Raw genomic sequence first — 23,017 nt, 5'->3', positions numbered from 1 at the left:
CTCTATTGAACCTATTTACAGTATTGTCTATATTGTCCCTATTGACTCTATTAACTATTTTGACCCTATTGACATTATTAACTCTATTGACTCTGTTAACTCTATTGTCTATATTGACACAATTGACTCTGTTGACTCTATTCACTCTATTGACTACATTGACCTTATTGACTCTATTGACTCTATTGACCGTATTGACCATATTGACTCTATTGACTCTATTGACTCTATTTACTCTATTGATTACATTGTCTCTATTGGATACATTGACTCTATGGACCCTATTAACTATATTGACCCTATTGACTATATTGACCCTATTGACTATATTGACCCTATTGACTATATTGACCCTATTGACTATATTGACCCTATTGACTATATTGACCATATTGACTATATTCACCCTACTGACCATATTGACTCTATTGACTATATTGACAATTTTGACCCTATTGACTCTATTAAGTATTTTGACTCTATTGACCCTATTGACTCTATCGACCCTATTGACTATATTGACTCTTTTTACTCTATTGACACTATTTACTCTATTGACTCTATTAAATATATTAAGTCTATTGACTATATTGACAATATTGACTATATTGACACTATTTACTCTATTGACTCTATTAAATATATTAAGTCTATTGACTATATTGACACTATTTACTATATTTACTCTAGTGTCTATATTGACTATTTTGACTCTATTGACTATATTGACAATATTGACTATATTAACTCTATTTACTGTATTTACTATATTGTCTATATTGACTAATTTGAACCTATTAACTATATTGACCCTATGGACTCTGTTGACCCTATTAACTCTATTGACCCTATTGACTCTGTTGACCCTACTGACCGATTTGACCACATTGACTCGACTGACAATTTTTACTATATTGTCTCTTTTTACTCTATTGACTATATTGACCCTATTGACTCTATTTATATTGTTTATATTGACACTATTGACTCTATTGACTATATTGACCCTATTTACTGTATTGACACTATTGACTCTATGGACCATATTGACTCTATTGACCGATTTGACCCGATTGACTCTCCTGACTATACTGAGACTATTGACTCTACTGACTATATTGACCCTATTTTCTGGATTGACACTATTGACTCTATGGACCCTATTGACCATATTGACCCTACTGACCATATTGACTCTATTGACTATATTGACCCTATTGACTCTATTTACCCTATTGACTCTATTTACTCTATTGTCTATATTGACTATTTTTACACTATTCACTATATTGACCCTATTGACTCTATTGACATTATTAACTATTGACTCTATTAACTCTATTCTCTATATTGACACAATTGACTCTTTTGACTCTATTCACTCTATTGACTATATTGACCTTATTGACTCTATTGATTACATTGACTCTATTGACCCTATTGACTATATTGACCCTACTGACCATATTGACCCTATTGACTATATTGACTCTATTGACTATATTGACTCTGTCGACCGTATTGACTATATTGACTCTTTTTACTGTATTGACACTATTTACTCTATTAAATATATTAAGTCTATTGACTATATTGACAATATTGACTCTATTGACTATATTGACTCTATCGACCGTATTGACTATATTGACTCTATTGACTATATTGACTCTATCGACCGTATTGACTATATTAACTCTTTTTACTGTATTGACACTATTTACTCTATTAAATATATTGACTATATTGACTATATTGACAATATTGACTCTATTGACTATATTGTCTATATTGACCCTATTGACTCTATTGACATTATTAACTATTGACTCTATTAACTCTATTCTCTATATTGACACAATTGACTCTTGACTCTATTGACTCTTTTGACTCTATTCACTCTATTGACTATATTGACCTTATTGACTCTATTGACCGTATTGACCATATTGACTCTATTTACTCGAATTGATTACATTGACTCTATTGGATACATTGGCTATATTGACTCTATGGACCCTATTGACTATATTGACCCTATTGACTATATTGACCCTATTGACTATATTGACCCTACTGACTATATTGACTCTATCGACCGTATTGACTATATTGACTCTTTTTACTGTATTGACACTATTTACTCTATTAAATATATTAAGTCTATTGACTATATTGACCCTATTGACTCTATTGAATATATTGACTCTATTGAATATATTGACTCTATTGAATATATTGCCTATATTGAATATATTGACCCTATTGCCTATATTGAATATATTGCCTATATTGAATATATTAACCCTATTGACTCTATTGCCTATATTGAATATATTGCCTATATTGAATATATTAACCCTATTGACTCTATTGCCTATATTGAATATATTGACCCTATTGACTATATTAACTCTATTTACTATATTTACTCTATTAACTATTTTGACACTATTGACTCAATTGACCCTGTTGACTCTATTTACTAAATTGACTATATTGACTCTATTGACCCTATTGACTATAGTGACGATATTGACTCTATTTGCAACAGGCTACATCTGTATTATGTGTTTGATTTGTAATTATTCTACTATAATGACTTATAAGGGCAGCTGTTGTCTGTGAGTTTGTTTTCTAAATATTGTTATTGCCTGGCCTATTGGTCATAGTGATTTCGATTTCCCACTATTCATGTATAAGCCTAGCTGTGCAGACACCTCATTCTTTACACATGGAGACTTACACCAAAAAAAATTAACAGACAATTTGCACTGCAAATGTAGATGTGGTGCATTCCCAGCAGAAATACATGCCATAGTGAAGGGTGTTTTCAAGCAAACCTCAGTGATATGTGGTTGCAAATGTTGCATGACCTGTATGCTATCTATCTATCTATCTATCTATCTATGTATCTATCTATCTATCTATCTATCTATCTATCTATCTATCTATCTATCTATCTATCTATCTATCTATCTATCTATCTATCTATCTATGCACGCACTGCTTTTCTTGAGTCAAGGTCGATAAATTAGACGTTTGAAGTTATAGGCCAGACATCCGGGATGCACTGTCGGGATCAAACACACTTTATGTGTGGCTCAATAAAAATGTAGATATGTTGGCTATCTTCATATTTTATGGGTTATTAATCTGGTCGCCCAAAAATTAAAATCCTGACTAACAAAATGCTAAACAAGTGTGTATTATTGTCATTCAAAGCCTATTGCCCAATGGTCATAATCATCGGCTACGATATGGTTTTATGTTTTGGAAAACAGATACACGTTTTACATTAGAGCTATCGGTGTAATTCAGGTGCGACAGTCAGTGTTATGGCCAGTATAAGATAATCATCTGTTGCAAATACCAGACATACCTAACCACCCCAATGATCCACCCATTTTCCATGTCTTTGACGCAATAGCCCCCTGCTTGTAACAGTAATAACCTTGCTACTCGGTGGATAGACCTATCAAACACAGCAATGAGCCTCCCCGATATGTTTCCGAAAAGAGAATGATGTAATCAGTAGGCCTACTCCAGCACATCATATCCCTGTATCTGTCACTTGAGCCCTTGGATGCGCCTCTGTCCTGACAGCCTGGTCGACTCGCCTACACTGACAGTTGTGTTGCACTCCCCCATCTGGCATAGGCAAGACGCAGCGCGCCTCAGAGAAAGAAACTGACGTGTTTTGCGCATTTCCTGCACCAGTGTTTAGACGGTCGGTGGAGAAAAGGGAGGTGTGCAGGAAACCAAGAACAGCAACGGCGAGAAAACAGCCTGGGAGTTTAAGGAGCAAACTGAAACCAAGTACAGCAACGGCAAGAAAACAGCCTGGGAGTATAAGGAGCGAACAGAAACCAAGAAAACCACAACAGAGTCGACCTGCAACTATACACTGCTTGAGCAATTCACAAGTCGGGAACCGGTTTGGGAAACATCCCAAATGCTCGGCGAGGAGGCAGCAGTTTCTTCCAACGGTGGAATACGAGTGTTTATAAAGCCTAGTGGAGTTGCCGAGGATAGTTTTGATAGATTTTGCTCTGTCGTGTTGCGGTTTGGGTAGGCTGTTGACATTCCAACTGCTGCATGGTCGTATTTTTCCTTCATATAAGCTTCTCAAGACGTGTATTTATTATATTCAAAAGAAAGGCTTTGTCTGGTTAAACGCCAAATGTGGATTATCATTGGGAAAACCAAGACTGCCAGAGAGCAAAAACGAGACAATTTACTCTCACTAGACTGTTTCGGGAGGACTGATTTGCATCCGATTGGTAGGCTATGTGTGTACTAGAGTGAGACGGGACAGCATTTTCCCGTTACATTCAAGTCTCAACCCATTCAAACCGTGGTCTTACATTTGAGGATTCAAACAATACATAAAACTAGGACAAATGATTTATGACCAGTTGAAGTGTTTGGGTTAAAGGATTATATTGTAAACAACCACTCTGTTCCAAGTCCTATTGAGGAGGATTACATCACCGCCATGGTGGTTTTCAATGGGTTATTGAAGATCAAGATTTGTGAGGCGTTGGACTTGAAACCGACAGCTTGGTCTCTTAGGCATGCGGTTGGCCCAAAGACCCAGACTTTTCTGTTAGACACATACATTGCACTAAACGTGGATGACTCGCGTGTGGGCCAAACTTCCACCAAACAGAAAACCAACAGCCCTGCGTGGAACGACGAGTTCGTTACAGAGGTGCATGACGGAAGGAAAATCGAACTGTCGGTGTTTCACGACGCGCCAATTGGATATGACGATTTCGTGGCCAACTGCATCATACAGTTCGAAGATATATTGCAGAATGGCAGTAAGCACTACGAGGAATGGGTATGCTTTGGCCCCTTATTATTTGGTGTTCCTTGCGCATAATGCCTTTTACCAAGTTGTTTTCATCTCACTCTCAGCATCCTCATGGCCTTACGATTAGACTAAATTATTATACAAAGTCTCCATTACTATTTTGCAAAACAGTCTAGGCCTTGAATTAATGTTCCTTTATCGTTAACATCACCATCACGAAAGCCCCTGGCTGGCATCCATCCACCATTGGTTTCCTGGCACTCTAGGTCACCTGTATCATGCCAGGATCTGATAGATCTATGCGCAATAACCCCGTTGCGTAGGAACGATGGAGAGGAGGGTGCTTAAAAGCCTGTCATACATATTCCTATCAGCTGTGATGTAGGCAGCCTGCATTCTGAGAAAAGCAACATGTTTCCATGTCAAACGCAAGCGTGAGTTAATAAAATCTGATGTGGAATGGGAAGGCCAGGCAGGTAGGCCGGTAAGGCTGCGTTTACACAGGTAGACCAATTTTGACCCCCCCCCCCCCCCCCCACACACACACACACACACACACACACACACTAATTGGTGTTCTGATAATGAAATTCCGAACACGTCATGCATCTACATTTACATGTGTCCACCATATCCACATTTTGTCTGTTCCCGCGCTATATTCAAATGCCAGTATGCATTCTGCAAACGGTGGAATAGGCAACGTATGATAATAACACAACAACTGATGGTAGTAGCTAACTACTGTAGCTAACTAGCCAGCTAACCTATGTAGCTAGCAAGCAAGCAAAGCTAAATGGATTGCAAACGGGTTAGCATAACTCTCATTTTTCTAAATATTAGTTAGCTGACTAGCATTTATGAGGCCAGCAAACACGTTCCTCTCACGCTAGAAACGTATTTCCTCCAACTTTTTAATGAAAAGGTGCCCCTCGGTCCCAAAACACAAGTTCTCTGGAGACTTGTGGGAGCGTGCTGATGACGTCACCCGCTGCATGTGCTTTCGGTAGCCTGATTGCATCCAGACTGAGGAGAAATCCGCACACTATGTAACGCAGACCACCTCCCGATGTGGTCAGACAGATCTTAACACAATCAGACCACAAAGCGACTTGTGTGCATCTAGACCCGTCATTTCAATGGCAAATTCATATTCTGATAGCAGAAGTTGCATGTAAGTGTAAGGTTAGACATGACTTGAGAGCGCTACTGCTGAGCCTGTGACAACTTGCAATTGATTTGTCATTTGCAAATGTCTTGGAAACCATGATGCCCTTGAGATGGAATGCTAATGCGGACAAAAGTCCACATACAGAGAAGTCTTTCACAACCTTCCAGATAAATACTGGAATCATGAGGTTGCCTTAGGGCCATATGCTCTCTTTTATAAGATAGGCAGCTGCAGACTCATTTGAGAAGACATGCAGCACATGATTACACCTAATGAAGGGTCATGAACATGTGGTGCCTGCAGACTGTTTTTCAAAATCTAAAATCGTCCACCAAATTAGATGATCAATGCTATGTCCAACACATCTACAATAAACGCTGACATGTTGTTTGGATTATGATGAGACAGATCATGTGACATAGATAATGTTATACTTTATGATAGTCTGTGAGTATGGTTACATGCACACAATAATATGATTACTGTGAATAGTCTAGCTTAATTTAATAGTTTGATTTAAACATTTACATGCTTTATTCCCTAATAATCCTGTTTACATGGACACATCTGAAATCAGGCTACCTGATGGGACTTTAATAAATGCAGAAAATCGGCAATCAAAATAAACGTTCTACCACAGCGACCAATGACCATGTTATTTTTGTGATGCCTATTTGAGATGCCTATCTGAGTACGGACATATAAAGTTTGTATGTGAAAACAATTTCTAAGATGAATAACCTTACTTTCAGTTTTTCCGAACTGACTTTACTCGCGCAAAAGACTGAAGGACACTTGCTCTGCTGGTGATAGCACATGGCAGATCAAATACAGTGCTGTGACTCTGAGGCATTTACACAACCTAATCACTTAGGGCTCATCTGTTTTAATCAGCTTATGCTTACTTCGATTATGACTTTACGCCGATTAAGATAAGCAGAGTATGGTGTTTACATGACTGATGCCATACTCAGCCTATTGCCATAATCAGTTTAATATTGCATTATTAGTGTGCATGTAAACATACTCTGTGTGAGGAAGGATATAGATATTTTACCTTTAAATTCCAGTCATGAAAACTATAGACTCACTCCCTTCAACATAGGCACACCTTCCTCAAGATGTTCACTACAGGATGAGTGGGTGAGGGTGAGGTTCCCTGAAGGGAAGTAGGCCAAGTTTTGTGGACATCTACATATCCTTACAGGTTCTGGCCCCAAGGACATCCAAATATCAGCATCTTTCCTGACTACATCACTTCACATACACTGCCCAACATAAAATAAACATAATAAATCCACTAAAACATAGTTCATAAATATATGTCATTACAGTATGAGATTGAACTGTATTCGTTCCGGCACCAGATTACCACATCCAAAACACCAGAGCTGTTCATATTAGGCCATGATAACAATGCTGATTATTAAATCATAGACAGGAACAAAAGTTTAAAAAAATCGAATAATCTAGATACTCCTCATCACTGATAATCAGTGGTGAGATGGATAACATGGACATATTATAATAAAGGGTATATTCACAATAATACTGGGACTATTCGTTGTTGTGAAGGCAATTCTGTTCCTCAGTATGCCACTAAAGTAAAGGCTATTATGACACTTTCCCTGTGAGGGAGGAACATTTTCATAAATACTGGGTGGCTTTATTCCTCTTGTGAGTTGTTCTGCTCTACTGGCCTCAGCGTGCCAGATGGATAGGTGTGCTCTGTTCTTCTGGCCTCAACATGGCAGATGGATAGGTGTGCTCTGTTCTCCTGGCCTCGGCGTGGCAGATGGATAGGTGTGCTCTGTTCTCCTGGCCTTGGCGTGGCAGATGGATAGGTGTGCTCTGTTCTTCTGGTCTCAACGTGGCAGATGGATAGGTGTGCTCTGTTCTCCTGGCCTCTGCGTGGCAGATGGATAGGTGTGCTCTGTTCTTCTGGCCTCAACATGGCAGATGGATAGGTGTGCTCTGTTCTCCTGGCCTCGGCGTGCCAGATGGATAGGTGTGCTCTGTTCTTCTGGCCTCAACATGGCAGATGGATAGGTGTGCTCTGTTCTCCTGGCCTCAGCGTGCCAGATGGATAGGTGTGCTCTGTTCTTCTGGCCTCAACATGGCAGATGGATAGGTGTGCTCTGTTCTCCTGGCCTCGGCGTGGCAGATGGATAGGTGTGCTCTGTTCTTCTGGCCTCAACGTGGCAGATGGATAGGTGTGCTCTGTTCTCCTGGCCTTGGCGTGGCAGATGGATAGGTGTGCTCTGTTCTTCTGGTCTCAACGTGGCAGATGGATAGGTGTGCTCTGTTCTCCTGGCCTCTGTGTGGCAGATGGATAGGTGTGCTCTGTTCTTCTGGCCTCCATGTGGCAGATGGATAGGTGTGCTCTGTTCTCCTGGCCTCGGCGTGGCAGATGGATAGGTGTGCTCTGTTCTCCTGGCCTCTGTGTGGCAGATGGATAGTTGTGCTCTGTTCTTCTGGCCTCAACGTGGCAGATGGATAGGTGTGCTCTGTTCTCCTGGCCTCTGTGTGGCAGATGGATAGTTGTGCTCTGTTCTTCTGGCCTCAACGTGGCAGATGGATAGGTGTGCTCTGTTCTCCTGGCCTCGGCGTGGCAGATGGATAGGTGTGCTCTGTTCTCCTGGCCTCGAAGTGGCAGATGGATAGGTGTGCTCTGTTCTCCTGGCCTCGGCGTGGCAGATGGATAGGTGTGCTCTGTTCTCCTGGCCTCGGCGTGGCAGATGGATAGGTGTGCTCTGTTCTCCTGGCCTCGGCGTGGCAGATGGATAGGTGTGCTCTGTTCTCCTGGCCTCGGCGTGGCAGATGGATAGGTGTGCTCTGTTCTCCTGGCCTCGGCGTGGCAGATGGATAGGTGTGCTCTGTTCTCCTGGCCTCGGCGTGGCAGATGGATAGGTGTGCTCTGTTCTCCTGGCCTCGGCGTGGCAGATGGATAGGTGTGCTCTGTTCTCCTGGCCTCGGCGTGGCAGATGGATAGGTGTGCTCTGTTCTCCTGGCCTCGGCGTGGCAAGTGAATAGATAGGTGTGCTCTGTGCTCCTGGCCTCGGCATTGCAGGTGGATAGATATGTGTGCTCTGTTATCCGGTGTGGCAGGTGGATAGATATGTGTGCTCTGTTATCCTGGCTTGGCAGGTGGATAGATAGGTGTGCTCTGTTATCCTGGCTTGGCAGGTGGATAGATAGGTGTGCTCTGTTATCCTGGCTTTGGCGTGGCAGGTGGATAGATAGGTGTGCTCTGTTATCCTGGCTTGGCAGGTGGATAGATAGGTGTGCTCTGTGATCCTGGCCTCGGCGTTGCAGATGGATAGTTGTGCTCTGTTCTCCTGGCCTCGGTGTGGCAGATGGATAGGTGTGCTCTGTTCTCCTGGCCTCGGCGTGGCAGATGGATAGGTGTGCTCTGTTCTCCTGGCCTCGGCGTGGCAGATTGATAGGTGTGCTCTGTTCTCCTGGCCTCGGCGTGGCAGATGGATAGGTGTGCTCTGTTCTCCTGGCCTCGGCGTGGCAGATGGATAGGTGTGCTCTGTTCTCCTGGCCTCGGCGTGGCAAGTGAATAGATAGGTGTGCTCTGTGCTCCTGGCCTCGGGATTGCAGGTGGATAGATATGTGTGCTCTGTTATCCTGGCTTGGCAGGTGGATAGATAGGTGTGCTCTGTTATCCTGGCTTTGGCGTGGCAGGTGGATAGATAGGTGTGCTCTGTTATCCTGGCTTTGGCGTGGCAGGTGGATAGATAGGTATGCTCTGTTATCCTGGCGTGGCAGGTGGATAGATAGGTGTGCTCTGTTATCCTGGCCTTGGCGTGGCAGGTGGATAAATAGATGTGCTCTGTGATCCTGGCCTGTGCTCTTCTGACAGACAGCTTTCACAATAAGTACATGCTGAAGAGGAATCTCTTGTCTTTGTTGTCCAGTTTATTGTCATATGCACAGGATACACATGGTACACAGTACAATGAAATGCTGACATACAGGTTCACTCTCGACAGTGTGTCTGAGGTAGGCGGGAGCTTGGATTATTGATTAGACTCTATCAGGTCCATTGTGGGGTGGAGGAGAAGGTGTACAGCTCGTTGACGGGCCGGGGAAGCTCAGGGCAATAGGGTTTCTGTCTGTTTGACTTGCCGGGCTGGGAATGTTCTGTGCTGATGTTGATGGATCAGGCTCTGTCATCGCCTTGCATGTCTGAGGAGGGTGTGCTTGGTTCATAGGGCTACGGACACTCTGTTCTCGGCTGGCTGGACTGAGCTGTAGGAGTTCTGTCTTTAGCTTACCCTCCCTCTTATTTTCACTTCTAGGTAGTTTGGAGATCGCATCCCTGGGAGCAAAATGTCAGTTTAGGGGTGTTGGTAAGTGCTAAGCATTGTGTATGTATTCCAGATGGAGAGACTGTTGTCCTGCTCTGTCCTAAACAGCATTGCTCTCTATGTCCTTTCCTTCCATCTCTCCCTGCTCCTTGTGTCCTTTCCTTCCATCTTTCCTTTCTCCTTGTTTCCTTTCTTTACATCTCTCCTTGTTCTCTGTGTCCTTTCCTTTCATCTCTCCTTGCTCCTTGTGTCCTTTCTTTCCATCTCTCCTTGTGTCCTTTCCTTCCATCTCTCCTTGCTCCTTGTGTATGTGCAGCTCCTCATAGGTGGGCTCCATGATTAATGTCCAAAATGCAAGGCATGTTGCCTAATTTAGAAGGCTTGCCAACGATTTCTCCTCGAAGAATCTGTCTGAACTTGTACCTCGGTAGGAACGTGTAGACATGCACTCTAAGATGCACAGGTGTATGCATGCACAGACATAGTATTCTCTCCCTCTCTCACACACACTCACACACACATAAAAAAAAATATTGGAGGGATACACATGCTGACTCAAACATTACCGTCACAATAGCGGTATTTTTCATGGTTCATTTTGTTCATGTTGTTTTCAGAATGTCTCTGTCTGTTGACAGTGGGCCTTTGTGAGTTTCTGTGACTGTTAGAACTTGCTAATTAGGAGGCTTGAGCAGGAGTTGGTATAGTATGGCTTTGATTGTAGACTATCCTAGACAATGAGAAGTGTATTTGAGCTAATATATTCCATACAGTTTTAGTCAACAATAGGTGTGTAAAACATCTTCATTTGCTTTCAGTCAAGGCAGTCAGTCCAGCAGAGTTGGTAATAGGGAGAGTGAAGCGTGAGATTGTCCGGCTGTGTAAACTTCAGTGGCTGAGTGTTATGAGGGTGGGGTGAAACAGTAGGTGTCAGCCTGGGCAGGCCTCTTTGTCTGGGCCCCTCCTGTGTCTGCCTTATCCTCAGACAGCAGCTGCCTCTATCCCCCTCCTGTCTCTATGCTAGCCACAGGCTTCGTAGCCTCTCTCTGTCTCTCTCCACATCCTGTCTCTAGCTCCAGGCTTCGTAGCCCCCCCCCCCCCCCCTCTGTCTCTATGCTAGCCCAGACTTCATAGCCTCTCTCTGCCTCTCTCCCCCTCCTGTCTCATTGCTAGCCCCAGGCTTCGTAGCCTCTCTCCCCCTCCTGTCTCTATGCTAGCCCCAGGCTTCGTAGACTCCCTCTGTCTCTCTCCCCCTCCTATCTCATTGCTAGCCCCAAGCATTGTAGCCTCTCTCCTCCTCTTGTCTCATTGCTAGCCCCAGGCCTCGTAGCCTCTCTCCCCCTCCTGTCTCAATTGCTAGCCCCAGGCTTCGTAGCCTCTGTCTGCTTCTCTCACCCTCCTGTCTCATTGCTAGCCCCAGGCTTCGTAGCCTCTCTCCCCCTCCTGTCTCTATGCTAGCCCCAGGCTTCGTAGCCTCCCTCTGTCTCTCTCCCCCTCCTATCTCATTGCTAGCCCCAAGCATTGTAGCCTCTCTCCTCCTCTTGTCTCATTGCTAGCCCCAGGCCTCGTAGCCTCTCTCCCCCTCCTGTCTCAATTGCTAGCCCCAGGCTTCGTAGCCTCTGTCTGCTTCTCTCACCCTCCTGTCTCATTACTAGTCCCAGGCTTCGTAGCCTCTCTCCCCCTTCTGTCTCATTGCTAGCCCCATTGAGTTTGACTTAACTCCAGTGTGAATATGGGTGTGTGACAGAGCGCGAAAGAGCGGCAGAGGCAGAAACAAAGAGTGAGCATGTGTGATGGAGTAAGAGAGAGTGTGAGAGCCAGGGGGAGAACTCTCTCTGAACCTCTGGTGGGATTCCATCCTTACTTGAGTATAGTAGAGGAGAGCTAGGAGGCCACATCATGTTTTAGGGTCTTGTAACACCATACTTTCTTTTTATAAACCCTAGAGAATGGGAACAGTTATTTTTTTATGCATCGTGAACAATAAAGTTGCTTGGCTGATTATGGAGCCAGGCTGTTTTTAGAAATGATCAACAAAGTAAACAACCTGTCTGAACCAGTTGGCCCAATTGTGTGGTGCCGACTCAGTCAGGCACATAAAATGTGGGTGTGCCGGTGTACTTGTATGTGTGACCACACTTTTGAGTGTTGAACTACCACGTGTTCCCTAGAAAAGCTCCATGCCCTATAGGTAGGACAGGCACAAACTTCCTGAACTAGCAGTGCCCTACTTCTTCTTCTAGTACTTCTTCAGCTACTACTACTTCACTTACTACTTCTTCATCTACTACTTCAGCTTGTTAGATATTACTGCACTGTCAGAACTAGAAGCACAAGCATTTCGCTACACTCGCATTAACATCTGCTAACCATGTGTATATTACCAATACATTTGTATTTTATTTTATTTTTACTACTCATTCAACTACTACTTCTTCATTTACTATTTCTTCACCTACTACTTCTTCATATACTAACTTCTTTACCTACTACTTCTTCAACTACTACTTCTTCAACTACTACTTCTTCATCTACTACTTCATCCGCTACTACTTCATCAACTACTACTTCTTCACCTACTACTTATTCATCTTCTACTTCTTCATGTACTACTTAATCCGCTACTACTTCCTCCTCTACTACTTCATCAACTACTACTTTTTAATCTAATACTTAATCTACTACTTCAACTACTACTTTTTCTTCTACTACTTCTTGATTTACTACTTCTTCATGTACTACTACTTCTTCCTCTATTACTTCTTAATCGACTACTTTGTGTACTACTTCTTCATCTACTACTTCATCAGCTACTACTTCTTAATCTTTTACATCATTATCTACTACTTCTTGATCTACTACTTCTTCGTGTACTACTTCATAATCTACTACTTCTTTATCTACTACTTCATAACTACTACTTCTTCTTCACCTACTTCTTTGTGTACAACTTCTTCATCTACTACTTCATCAGCTATTACTTCTTAATCTTTTACATCATAATCTACTACTTCTTGATCTACTACTTTATAATCTACTACTTCTTCATCAATTACTTAATTATCTACTACTTCTTAAGATACTACTTCATAATCAACAACTTCTTCATGTACTACTTAATCCTCTACTACTTCTTCCACTACTACTTTATAATCTACTACTTCTTCATCTACTACTTCATAAACTACTACTTCTTCATCTACTACTTCATAACTACTAATTCTTCCTCTACTACTTCTTCATCTACTATTTCTTTGTGTACTACTTCTTAATCTACTACTTCATCAGATACTACCTCTTAATCTTTAACATCATAATCTACTACTTCTTTATCTATTACTTTATAATCTACTACTTCATAATCTACTACTTCTTCATCTACTACTTCTTCATTTACTACTTCTTCCTCTACTACTGTACAGCGGCTTGCGAAAATATTCACTCCCTTAGCATTTTTCCTATTTTGTTGCCTTACAACCTGGAATTAAAATAGATTTTTGGGGGTTTGTATCTTTTTATTTAAAATCAAATCAAAGTTTATTTGTCACGTGCGCCGAATACAACAGGTGTAGACCTTACAGTGAAATGCTTACTTACAGGCTCTAACCAACAGTGCAAAAATGGTATTAGGTGAACAATAGGTAAGTAAACAAATAAAAACAACAGTAAAAAAGACAGTGGAAAAATAACAGTAGCAAGGCTATATACAGTAGCGAGACTATAACAGTAGAGAGGCTATATACAGGCACCGGTTAGTCGGGCTGATTGAGGTAGTATGTACATGTAGATATGGTTAAAGTAACTATGCATATATGATAAACAGAGAGTAGTAGTAGCGTAAAAGAGGGGTTGGCTGGTGGTGGGTCGCGGGACACAGTGCAGATCACCCGGTTAGCCAATGTGCGGGGGCACTGGTTGGTCGGGCCAATTGAGGTAGTATGTACATGATTGTATAGTTAAAGTGATTAGGCATATATGATAAACAGAGAGTAGCAGCAGCGTAAAAGAGAGGTTGAGGAGGCACACAATGCAAATAGTCCAGGTAGACATTTGATTACCTGTTCAGGAGTCATATAGCTTGGGGGTAAAAACTGTTGAGAACCATTTTTGTCCTAGACTTGGCACTCCGGTACCGCTTGCCATGTGATAGTAGAGAGAACAGTCTATGACTGGGGTGGCTGGGGTTTTTGACCATTTTTAGGGCCTTCCTCTGACACCGCCTGGTGTAGAGGTCCTGGATGACAGGCAGCTTAGCCCCAGTGATGTACTGGGCCGTACCCACTACCCTCTGTAGTGCCTTGCGGTCAGAGGCCGAGCAATTGCCGTACCAGGCAGTGATGTAACCAGTCAGGATGCTCTCGATGTTGCAGCTGTAGAACCTTTTGAGGATTTGAGGACCCATGCCAAATCTTTTTAGTTTCCGGAGGGGGAATAGGCTTTGCCGTGCTCTATTCACGACTGTCTTGGTGTGTTTGGACCATTCTAGTTTGTTGGTGATGTGGACAGCAAGGAACTTGAAGCTCTCAACCTGCTCCACTACAGCCCCGTCGATGAAAATGGGAGTGTGCTCATAAGACGAGCGTCGGAGCTGGTGTAGTATGATTCAATCTTAGCCCTGTATTGAAGCTTTGCCTGTTTGATGGTTCATCGGAGGGCATCGCAGGATTTCTTATAAGCTTCCGGGTTAGAGTCTCGCACCTTGAAGCGGCAGCTCTACCCTTTAGCTCAGTGCGAATGTTGCCTGTAATCCATTGCTTCTGGTTGGGGTATGTACGTACAGTCACTGTGGGGACGACGTCCTCGATGCACTTATTGATAAAGCCAGTGACTGATGTTGTGTACTCCTCAATGCCATCGGAAGAATCCCGGAACATGTTCCAGTCTGTGATAGCAAAACAGTCCTGTAGTTTAGCATCTGCTTCAGACCACTTTTTTATAGACCGAGTCACTGGTGCATCCTGCTTTAATTTTTGCTTGTAAGCAGGAATCAGGAGGATAGAATTGTGGTCGGATTTACCAAATGGAGGGCGAGGGAGAGCTTTGTACGCATCTCTGTGTGTGTACAGGTGATCTAGATTTTTTTCCATCTGGTTGCACATTTAACATGTTGATAGAAATTAGGTAGAACTGATTTGTTTCCCTGCATTAAAGTCTCCGGCCACTAGGAGCGCCGCCTCTGGGCAACCGGTTTCCTGTTTGCTTATTTCCTTATACAGCTGACTGAGTGCAGTCTTAGTGCCAGCATCCGTCTGTGGTGGAAAATAAACAGCCACGAATAGTATAGCTGAAAACTCTCTAGGCAAATAGTGTGGTCTGAATTTTATCACAAGATACTCTACTTCAAGCGAGCAAAATCTAGAGACTTCCTTAGATTTCATGCACCAGCTGTTGCTTACAAATATGCACAGACCGCCCCCCATCGTCTTACCAGAGTGTGCTGTTCTATCTTGATGGTGCAGCGTATATCCCGCTAGCTCCATATCCATGTCATCATTCAGCCACGATTCAGTGAAACATAAGATATTACAGTTTTTGATGTCCCGTTGGTAGGATATTTGTGATCGTACCTCGTCTAATTTATTGTCCAATGATTGCACATTGGCGAGTAATATTGACGGTAACGGCAGCTTTCCCACTCGCCTTCTGTGAATCCTTATGAGGCACCCCGCTCTGTGTCCTCTGTACCTGCGTTTCTTCCTCTTGCCAATAACGGGGATGTTGGCTTTGTCGGGTGTACAGAGAATGTCCTGTGTGTCTTGCTTGTTGAAGAAAAAATCTTAGTCTAATCCGAGGTGAGTGATCGCTGTCCTGATATCCAGAAGCTCTTTTTTGCCGTAAGATACGGTTGCAGAAACATTATGTACAAAATAAGTTATAAATAACACAAAAAAACCCCGTAATTGCACAATTAGTTGGGCGCCCGTAAAACTGCTGCTATTTCTTCCGCCGCCATTTTAACAACATGTCTACCATTTTGAAGATGCAAAATAACATAAAAACAGAAAACTTGAGTGTGCATAATTTTTCACCCCCCCTTTGTAGAGACTTTGTAAAGACACCTTTTGCAGAATTTACAGCTGCAAGTCTCTTGGGTTATGTCTCTATAAGCTTGGTACGTCTAGCCATTGGGAGTTTTGCCCATTCTTCAAGGCAAAACTGCTCCAGCTCCTTCAAGTTGGATGGGTTTCCGCTGGTGTACAGCAATCTTTAAATCATACCACAGATTCTCAATTGGATTGAGGTCTGAGCTTTGACTATCCCATTCCAAGACATTTAAATGTTTCCCCTTAAACCACTCTAGTGTTGCTTTAGCAGTATGCCTAGGGTCCTGCTGGAAGGTGAACCTCTGTCCAAGTCTCAAATCTCTGGAAGACTGAAACAGGTTTCCCTCAAGAATTTCCCTGTATTTAGCGCCATCCATCATTCCTTCAACTCTGACCAGTTTCCCAGTCCCTGCCGATGAAAAACATCCCCACAGAATGATGCTGCCACCACGATGGTTCACTGTGGGGATGGTATTCTCGGGGTGATGAGAGGTGTTGGGTTTGCGCCAGACATAGCGTTTTCTTTGATTGCCAAAAAGCTACATTTTAGTCTCATCTGACCAGAGTAACTTCTTCCATATGTTTGGGGAGTCTCCCACATGCCTTTTGGCGAACACCAAACATGTTTGCACATTTTTTTTCTTTAAGCAATGGCTTTTTTTTCTGGCCACTCTTCTGTAATGCCCAGCTCTGTGGAGTGTACAGCTTAAATTGGTCCAATTTACAGATACTCCAATCTCCGCTGTGGAGCTTTGCAGCTCCTTCAGGGTTATCTTTGGTATATTTGTTGCCTCTCTGGTTAATGACCTCCTTGCCTGGTCCGTGAGTTTTTGTGGGCGGCCCTCTCTTGACAGGTTTGCTGTGGTGCCATATTCTTTCCATTTTTTATAATGGATTTAATGGTGCTCCGTTGGATTTTCAAAGTTTCGGGTATTTGTTTATAACCCAACGCTGATCTGTACTTCTCCACAACTTTGTCCCTGACCTGTTTGGAGAGCTCCTTGGTCTTCATGGTGGTGCCCCTTGCTTAGTTGTGTTGCAGACTCTGGGGCCTGTCAGAACAGGTGTATGTATACTCAGATCATGTGACACTTAGATTGGATTTTATTTAACAAATTATGTGACTTCTGAAGGTAATTGGCTGCACTGGATCTTATTTAGGGGCTTCATAGCAAAGGGGGTGAATACATATATACACGCACCACTTTTCAGGAAAAAAAGAATAAATTAAACAACTTATTTTTTTCATTTCACTTCACCGATTTGGACTTCTTTGTTTATATCCATTACATGAAATCCAAATAAAAATCAATTTAAATTAAAGGTTGTAATGCAACAAAATTGGAAAAACACCAAGGGGGATGAATACTTTTGGAAGGCACTTTACTTCTTCATCATGTACTACTTCTTCATCAAAAACCATCAGACTGTTGAACAATTAATGAAATGCCACCCCCCCCCCCCCCATTTATTTCTATACTGCTGCTACTCGCAGGTTATTATCTATGCATCGTCACTTCACCCCTAACTACATGTACAAATTACCTCGACTAACCTGTACCCCCACACATTGACTCGGTACCGGTACCCCCTGTATATAGCCTTGTTTATTTTGTAAATATTTTATTAACTCTTTCTTGATCTGCATTGTTAGTTAAGGGCTTGTAAGTAAGCATTTCACGGTAAGGTCTACACCTGTTGTTTTCAGAGTATGTGACTAATACATTTTGATTTGATACTACATCTTTGTGTACTACTTCTTCATCTACTACTTTGTGTACTACTTCTTCCTCTTCATCTACTACTTCATCTACTATGTCTTCATCTACTACTCCTTTGTATACTACTTCAGCTACTCCTTCTTTGTGTACTTCTTTTTCATCTACACTCCTTCATTTACTATTTAATAGTGGTTAGAGCATTGGGCCAGTAACCAAAAGGTTGTTAGATCGAAACCCCGAGCTGACAAGGTAAAGATTGTGTCGTTTTGCCCCTGAACAAGGCAGTTAACCCACCGTTCCTAGGCCATCATTGAAAATAAGAATTTGTTCTTAACTGACTTGCCTTGTTAAATAAAGGTAATAAAACAAATAACTACTACTTCTTTGGGTACTCCTTATTTGTGTACTACTTCTTCATCTACTACTTCTTCAACTACAACTTCCTCATCTACTTATTTTGGTCAGAATTGAACCGGTTTAGGAAATGTGTTGTTTATTATTCTATAATTATTAATTATTATTCTATAATTTTCTTTCTCTTCCTTCCCCCGTTCCTTGATCTCTCTCTATCTCTCCCTCTTCTGCATTGCCATTACAGAGGAAATGGTTTGCTGTAATTGTTTGTGATGGATTGTGTGTGCAGGCCCTGCTGTGTGTTGTTCAGCAGCAGCAGTGATGACAGTAGAAGCAGCACTCATTTTGAACAGTGAGTTAATCCCTGAAATATGTCAGTTCTCAGCTCAGCTCCACTGTGGGCCTACCAGGAGCATTCAACCGCATTCAACAGATCTCTGACTTTGCCCTCCCCCAGTCCTAACCCCTAACCTTAACCTCAAGGAAAGGGAAAAACTGACTTGAGATCATCGTTTAGATGTAACTTCTCTTATCAACTCAACGACCACACAATGTGTTTGGGGGACTGTTAAACAGGTGCACCGAGCTGCACTCCCGTGGGGAGGAACTTAATAACAGGTGTACAAGTGATTGGGGATTGTTAACAGAGGTTACGGTTATTCACTGTTCACGGTTTAGATGAGTGTTGAGAGGGTGTGTGCATGACAGCCCAGACAACCAGGATGTGTTCAAATCAACACATAGGCTATTCCACCAGAATTGGGGTCAATTAGTAATTGAAAACAATTTAATGTAAGTCATTCATTGTCAGCCCAATGTCCAAACCATACTTCACTCCACTCTAGGTTCACTGGGAACAAACAGACCTTTTCACATAGCTGTGATAAGCGCTACTTAACATAATTTACTGTTTGTCAATGTCTCTGACAACCAGGTGAAAAGCACTACACATGACATAATACATCACATTAGCCTTAGGATAGGGCAGTATCTCCCTTACTCCGAGGGCACTGCAATCCCGGTGTATCTTTACTGCTCCAGCCAATTTCCTGATGTTGTTGACTTTTCTGGGAGGTGGACATGTTGAGAAAGGTTTTCTAGTTCTTCCTTTCATAGACACTGGGAGACCAGTGGAGACTAGCGGAGACGAGTGGTGGACGGCTTTAGGGATCAGCTTTGACATGGAGAGTGTGTGTGTAAGACCCAGGAATCAGGAGTCAACACCTGGTCAAATCAACACCACACACACACACACACACACACACATCAGCCCTCCACCTGCCTCCCTACTGAGCTGTCTCCTCAACACTGTCCACAAACTCATTCTCATAATCCCAGTATATCTCGCTTTGTCTCTCCCTGTCTCTTTCTCTCTCTCTTTCTACAGTTGAAGTTGGAAGTCATTAAAACTCGTTTTTCAACCACTCCACAAATTTCTTGTTAACAAACTATAGTTTTGGCAAGTCGGTTAGGACATCTAATTTGTGCATGACAAAAGTAATTTTTCAAAAAAATGTATACAGACAGATTATTTCACTTATAATTCACTGTATCACAATTCCAGTGGGTCAGAAGTTTACATACACTAAGTTGACTGTGCCTTTAAACAGCTTGGAAAATTCCAGTAAATGATGTCATGGCTTTACAAGCTTCGGATAGGCTAATTGACATCATTTCAGTCAATTGGAGGTGTACCTGTGGATGTATTTCAAGGCCTTCCTTGAAACTCTGCCTCATTGCTTGACATTATGGGAAAATCAAAAGAAATCAGCCAAAACCTCCACAAGTCTGGTTCATCCCTGGGAGCAATTTCCAAACACCTTTGTACGTTCATCTGTACAAACAATAGTACGCAAGTATAAACACCATGGGACCACGCAGCCGTCATACCGCTCAGGAAGGAGATGCGTTCTGTCTCCTGGAGATGAACGTACTTTGGTGCGAAAAGTGCAAATCAATCCCAGAACAACAGCAAAGGACCTTGTGAAGATGCTGGAGGAAACAGGTGCAAAAGTATCTATATCCACAGTAAAACGAGTCCGATATCAACATAACCTGAAAGGCCGCTCAGCAAGGAAGAAGCCACTGTTCCAAAACCGCCATATAAAAGCCAGACTACGGTTTGCAACTGCACATGGGGACAAAGATCGTACTTTATGGAGAAATGTCCTCTGGTCTGATGAAACAAAAATAGAACTGTTTGGCCATAATGACCATCGTTATGTTTGGAGGGAAAAGGGGGAGGCTTGCAAGCCAAAGAACATCATCCCAACCGTGAAGCACAGGTCATATTGTGGGGATGCTTTGCTGCAGGAGGGACTGGTGCACTTCACAAAATAGATGGCATCATGACGAAGGAAAATTATGTGGATATATTGAAGCAACATCTCAAGACATCAGTCAGGAAGTTAAAGCTTGGTCGCAAATGGGTCTTCCAAATGGACAATGACCCCAAGCATACTTCCAAAGTTGTGGCAAAATGGCTTAAGGACAACAAAGTCAAGGTGTTGGAGTAGCCATCACAAAGCCCTGACCTCAATCCTATAGAAAATCTGTAGGCAGAACTGAAAAAGTGTGTGCAAGCAAGGAGGCCTACAAACCTGACTCAGTTACACCCGTTCTGTCAGGCGGAATGGGCCAAAATCTACCCAACTTAAGCTTGTGGAAGGCTACCAGAAACGTTTGACCCAAGTTAAACAATTTAAAGGCAATGCTACCAAATACTAATTGAATGTATGTAAACTTCTGACCCACTGGGAATGTGATGAAAGAAATAAAAGCTGAACTAAATCATTCTCTCTACTATTATTCTGGCATTTCACATTCTTAAAATAAAGTGGTGATCCTAACTGACCTAAGACAGGGAATTTTTACTAGGATTACATTTCAGGAATTGTGAAAAACTGAGTTTAAATGTATTTGGCTAAGGTGCATGTAAACTTCCGACTTCAACTGTACATCTCTCTTTCTCTTTCCCTCTCTTTGTCGATCTCTCTCTCTATCTCTCTTTCTATTCTCTCTCTCTCTCTGTCTATTTCTATTCTCTGTCTCTTCATATTCTCGCTTTATATTCTCTCTCTCTGTCTCTCTCTTCTCTGTCTCTCGCCTCTCACACACACACACACGTGTTCTCTCTCTTAACTGGAGAAGGTTTAAGTCACTGTATATTGGCGAGTCACCATATACTCAGATGTAAACACAAAATTGATGATTTAACCGCAGAATGTGTGGTTCTACCTATGTACATATTATTGCCAATGTGCCAACCTGGTCAACCCTAGCTTGGTTTAGTGGGTTTGTGTGCTGTTGGCATTTGTCTGTATTTGATGGCAGTAACAAAGAATGCTTTTCTACTGAATTATTCTATTTGTCTGTTTGGCTATATGCCTCACATGGTTTTTGCTCTTTCCATTCTCTAAAAAGATGCATAGTACTGTAGAACACTGTTTCTCTATGAAGATGTAGAACACTGTTTCTCTATAAAGATTCATAGTACTGTAGAACACTGTTTCTCTATAAAGATGCATAGTACTGTAGAACACTGTTTCTTTATAAAGATGTAGAACACAGTTTCTCTATGAAGATGGAGATCACGGTTTCTCTATAAAGATGCAAAGTACTGTAGAACACTGTTTCTCTATGAAGATGCATAGTACTGTAGAACACCGTTTCTCTATGAAGATGTAGAACACTGTTTCTCTATGAAGATGCATAGTACTGTAGAACACTGTTTCTCTATGAAGATGTAGTACACTGTTTCTCTATAAAGATGCATGGTACTGTAGAACACTGTTTCTCTATTGAGATGTAGGACACTGTTTCTCTATGAAGATGCAAAGTACTGTAGAACACTGTCTCTCTATGAAGATGCATAGTACTGTAGAACACTGTTTCTCTATAAAGATGTAGAACACTGTTTCTCTATGAAGATGCATAGTACTGTAGAACACTGTTTCTCTATGAAGATGTAGAACACTGTTTCTCTATGAAGATGCATAGTGCTGTAGAACACTGTTTCTCTATAAAGATGCATAGTACAGTAGAACACTGTTTCTCTATGAAGATGTAGAACAATGTTTCTCTATAAAGATGCGTAGTACTGTAGAACACTGTTTCTCTATAAAGATGTAGAACACTGTTTCTCCATGAAGATGTAGAAACCTGTTTCTCTATGAAGATGTAGAACACTGTTTCTCTATAAAGATGTAGAACACTGTTTCTCTATGAAGATGTTGAACACTGTTTCTCTATGAAGATTTTGAACACTGTTTCTATAAAGATGCATAGTTCTGTAGAACACTGCTTCTTTTTAAAGATGTAGAACACGGTTTCTCTATGAAGATGTAGAACACTGTTTCTCTATGAAGATGCATTGTACTGTAGAACACCGTTTCTCTATAAAGATGCATAGTACTGTAGAACACTGTTTCTCTATGAAGATGTAGAATACTGTTTCTCTATGAAGATGCATAGCACTTAGTAGGTTAACATAACATAGTCTGGTAATGTAACATAGTAGAGTAACATTACATAGTAGAGTAACATAACATAGTAGGGCAACATAACATAGTAGGGCAACGTAACATAGTAGT

General features: G+C 42.0%; 1 protein-coding gene across 2 annotated transcripts in view; it reads left to right on the top strand.

Moving 5' to 3' along the window:
• The first annotated feature begins 3,469 nt into the window (after positions 1–3,469).
• Positions 3,470–23,017, top strand: part of LOC115152826 (protein kinase C epsilon type) — a 218,694-nt gene continuing 199,146 nt past the window's right edge. The window contains exons 1-2 of one of the 2 annotated variants that reach the window (XM_029697675.1): positions 3,470–4,846; positions 10,298–10,348. In XM_029697675.1, coding sequence (XP_029553535.1) covers positions 4,499–4,846; positions 10,298–10,348 — 399 coding nt within the window. In that variant the 5' untranslated portion in view covers positions 3,470–4,498. The remainder of the gene's footprint in view (positions 4,847–10,297; positions 10,349–23,017) is intronic. The other variant, XM_029697676.1, reaches the window with a different exon arrangement.

The sequence above is a fragment of the Salmo trutta genome, chromosome 18 (assembly GCF_901001165.1).
Source record: "Salmo trutta chromosome 18, fSalTru1.1, whole genome shotgun sequence".
NCBI lineage: Eukaryota > Metazoa > Chordata > Actinopteri > Salmoniformes > Salmonidae > Salmo > Salmo trutta.
Note: the sequence above shows the minus strand (reverse complement) of the source record. Positions and strands in the feature narration are given on the sequence as shown.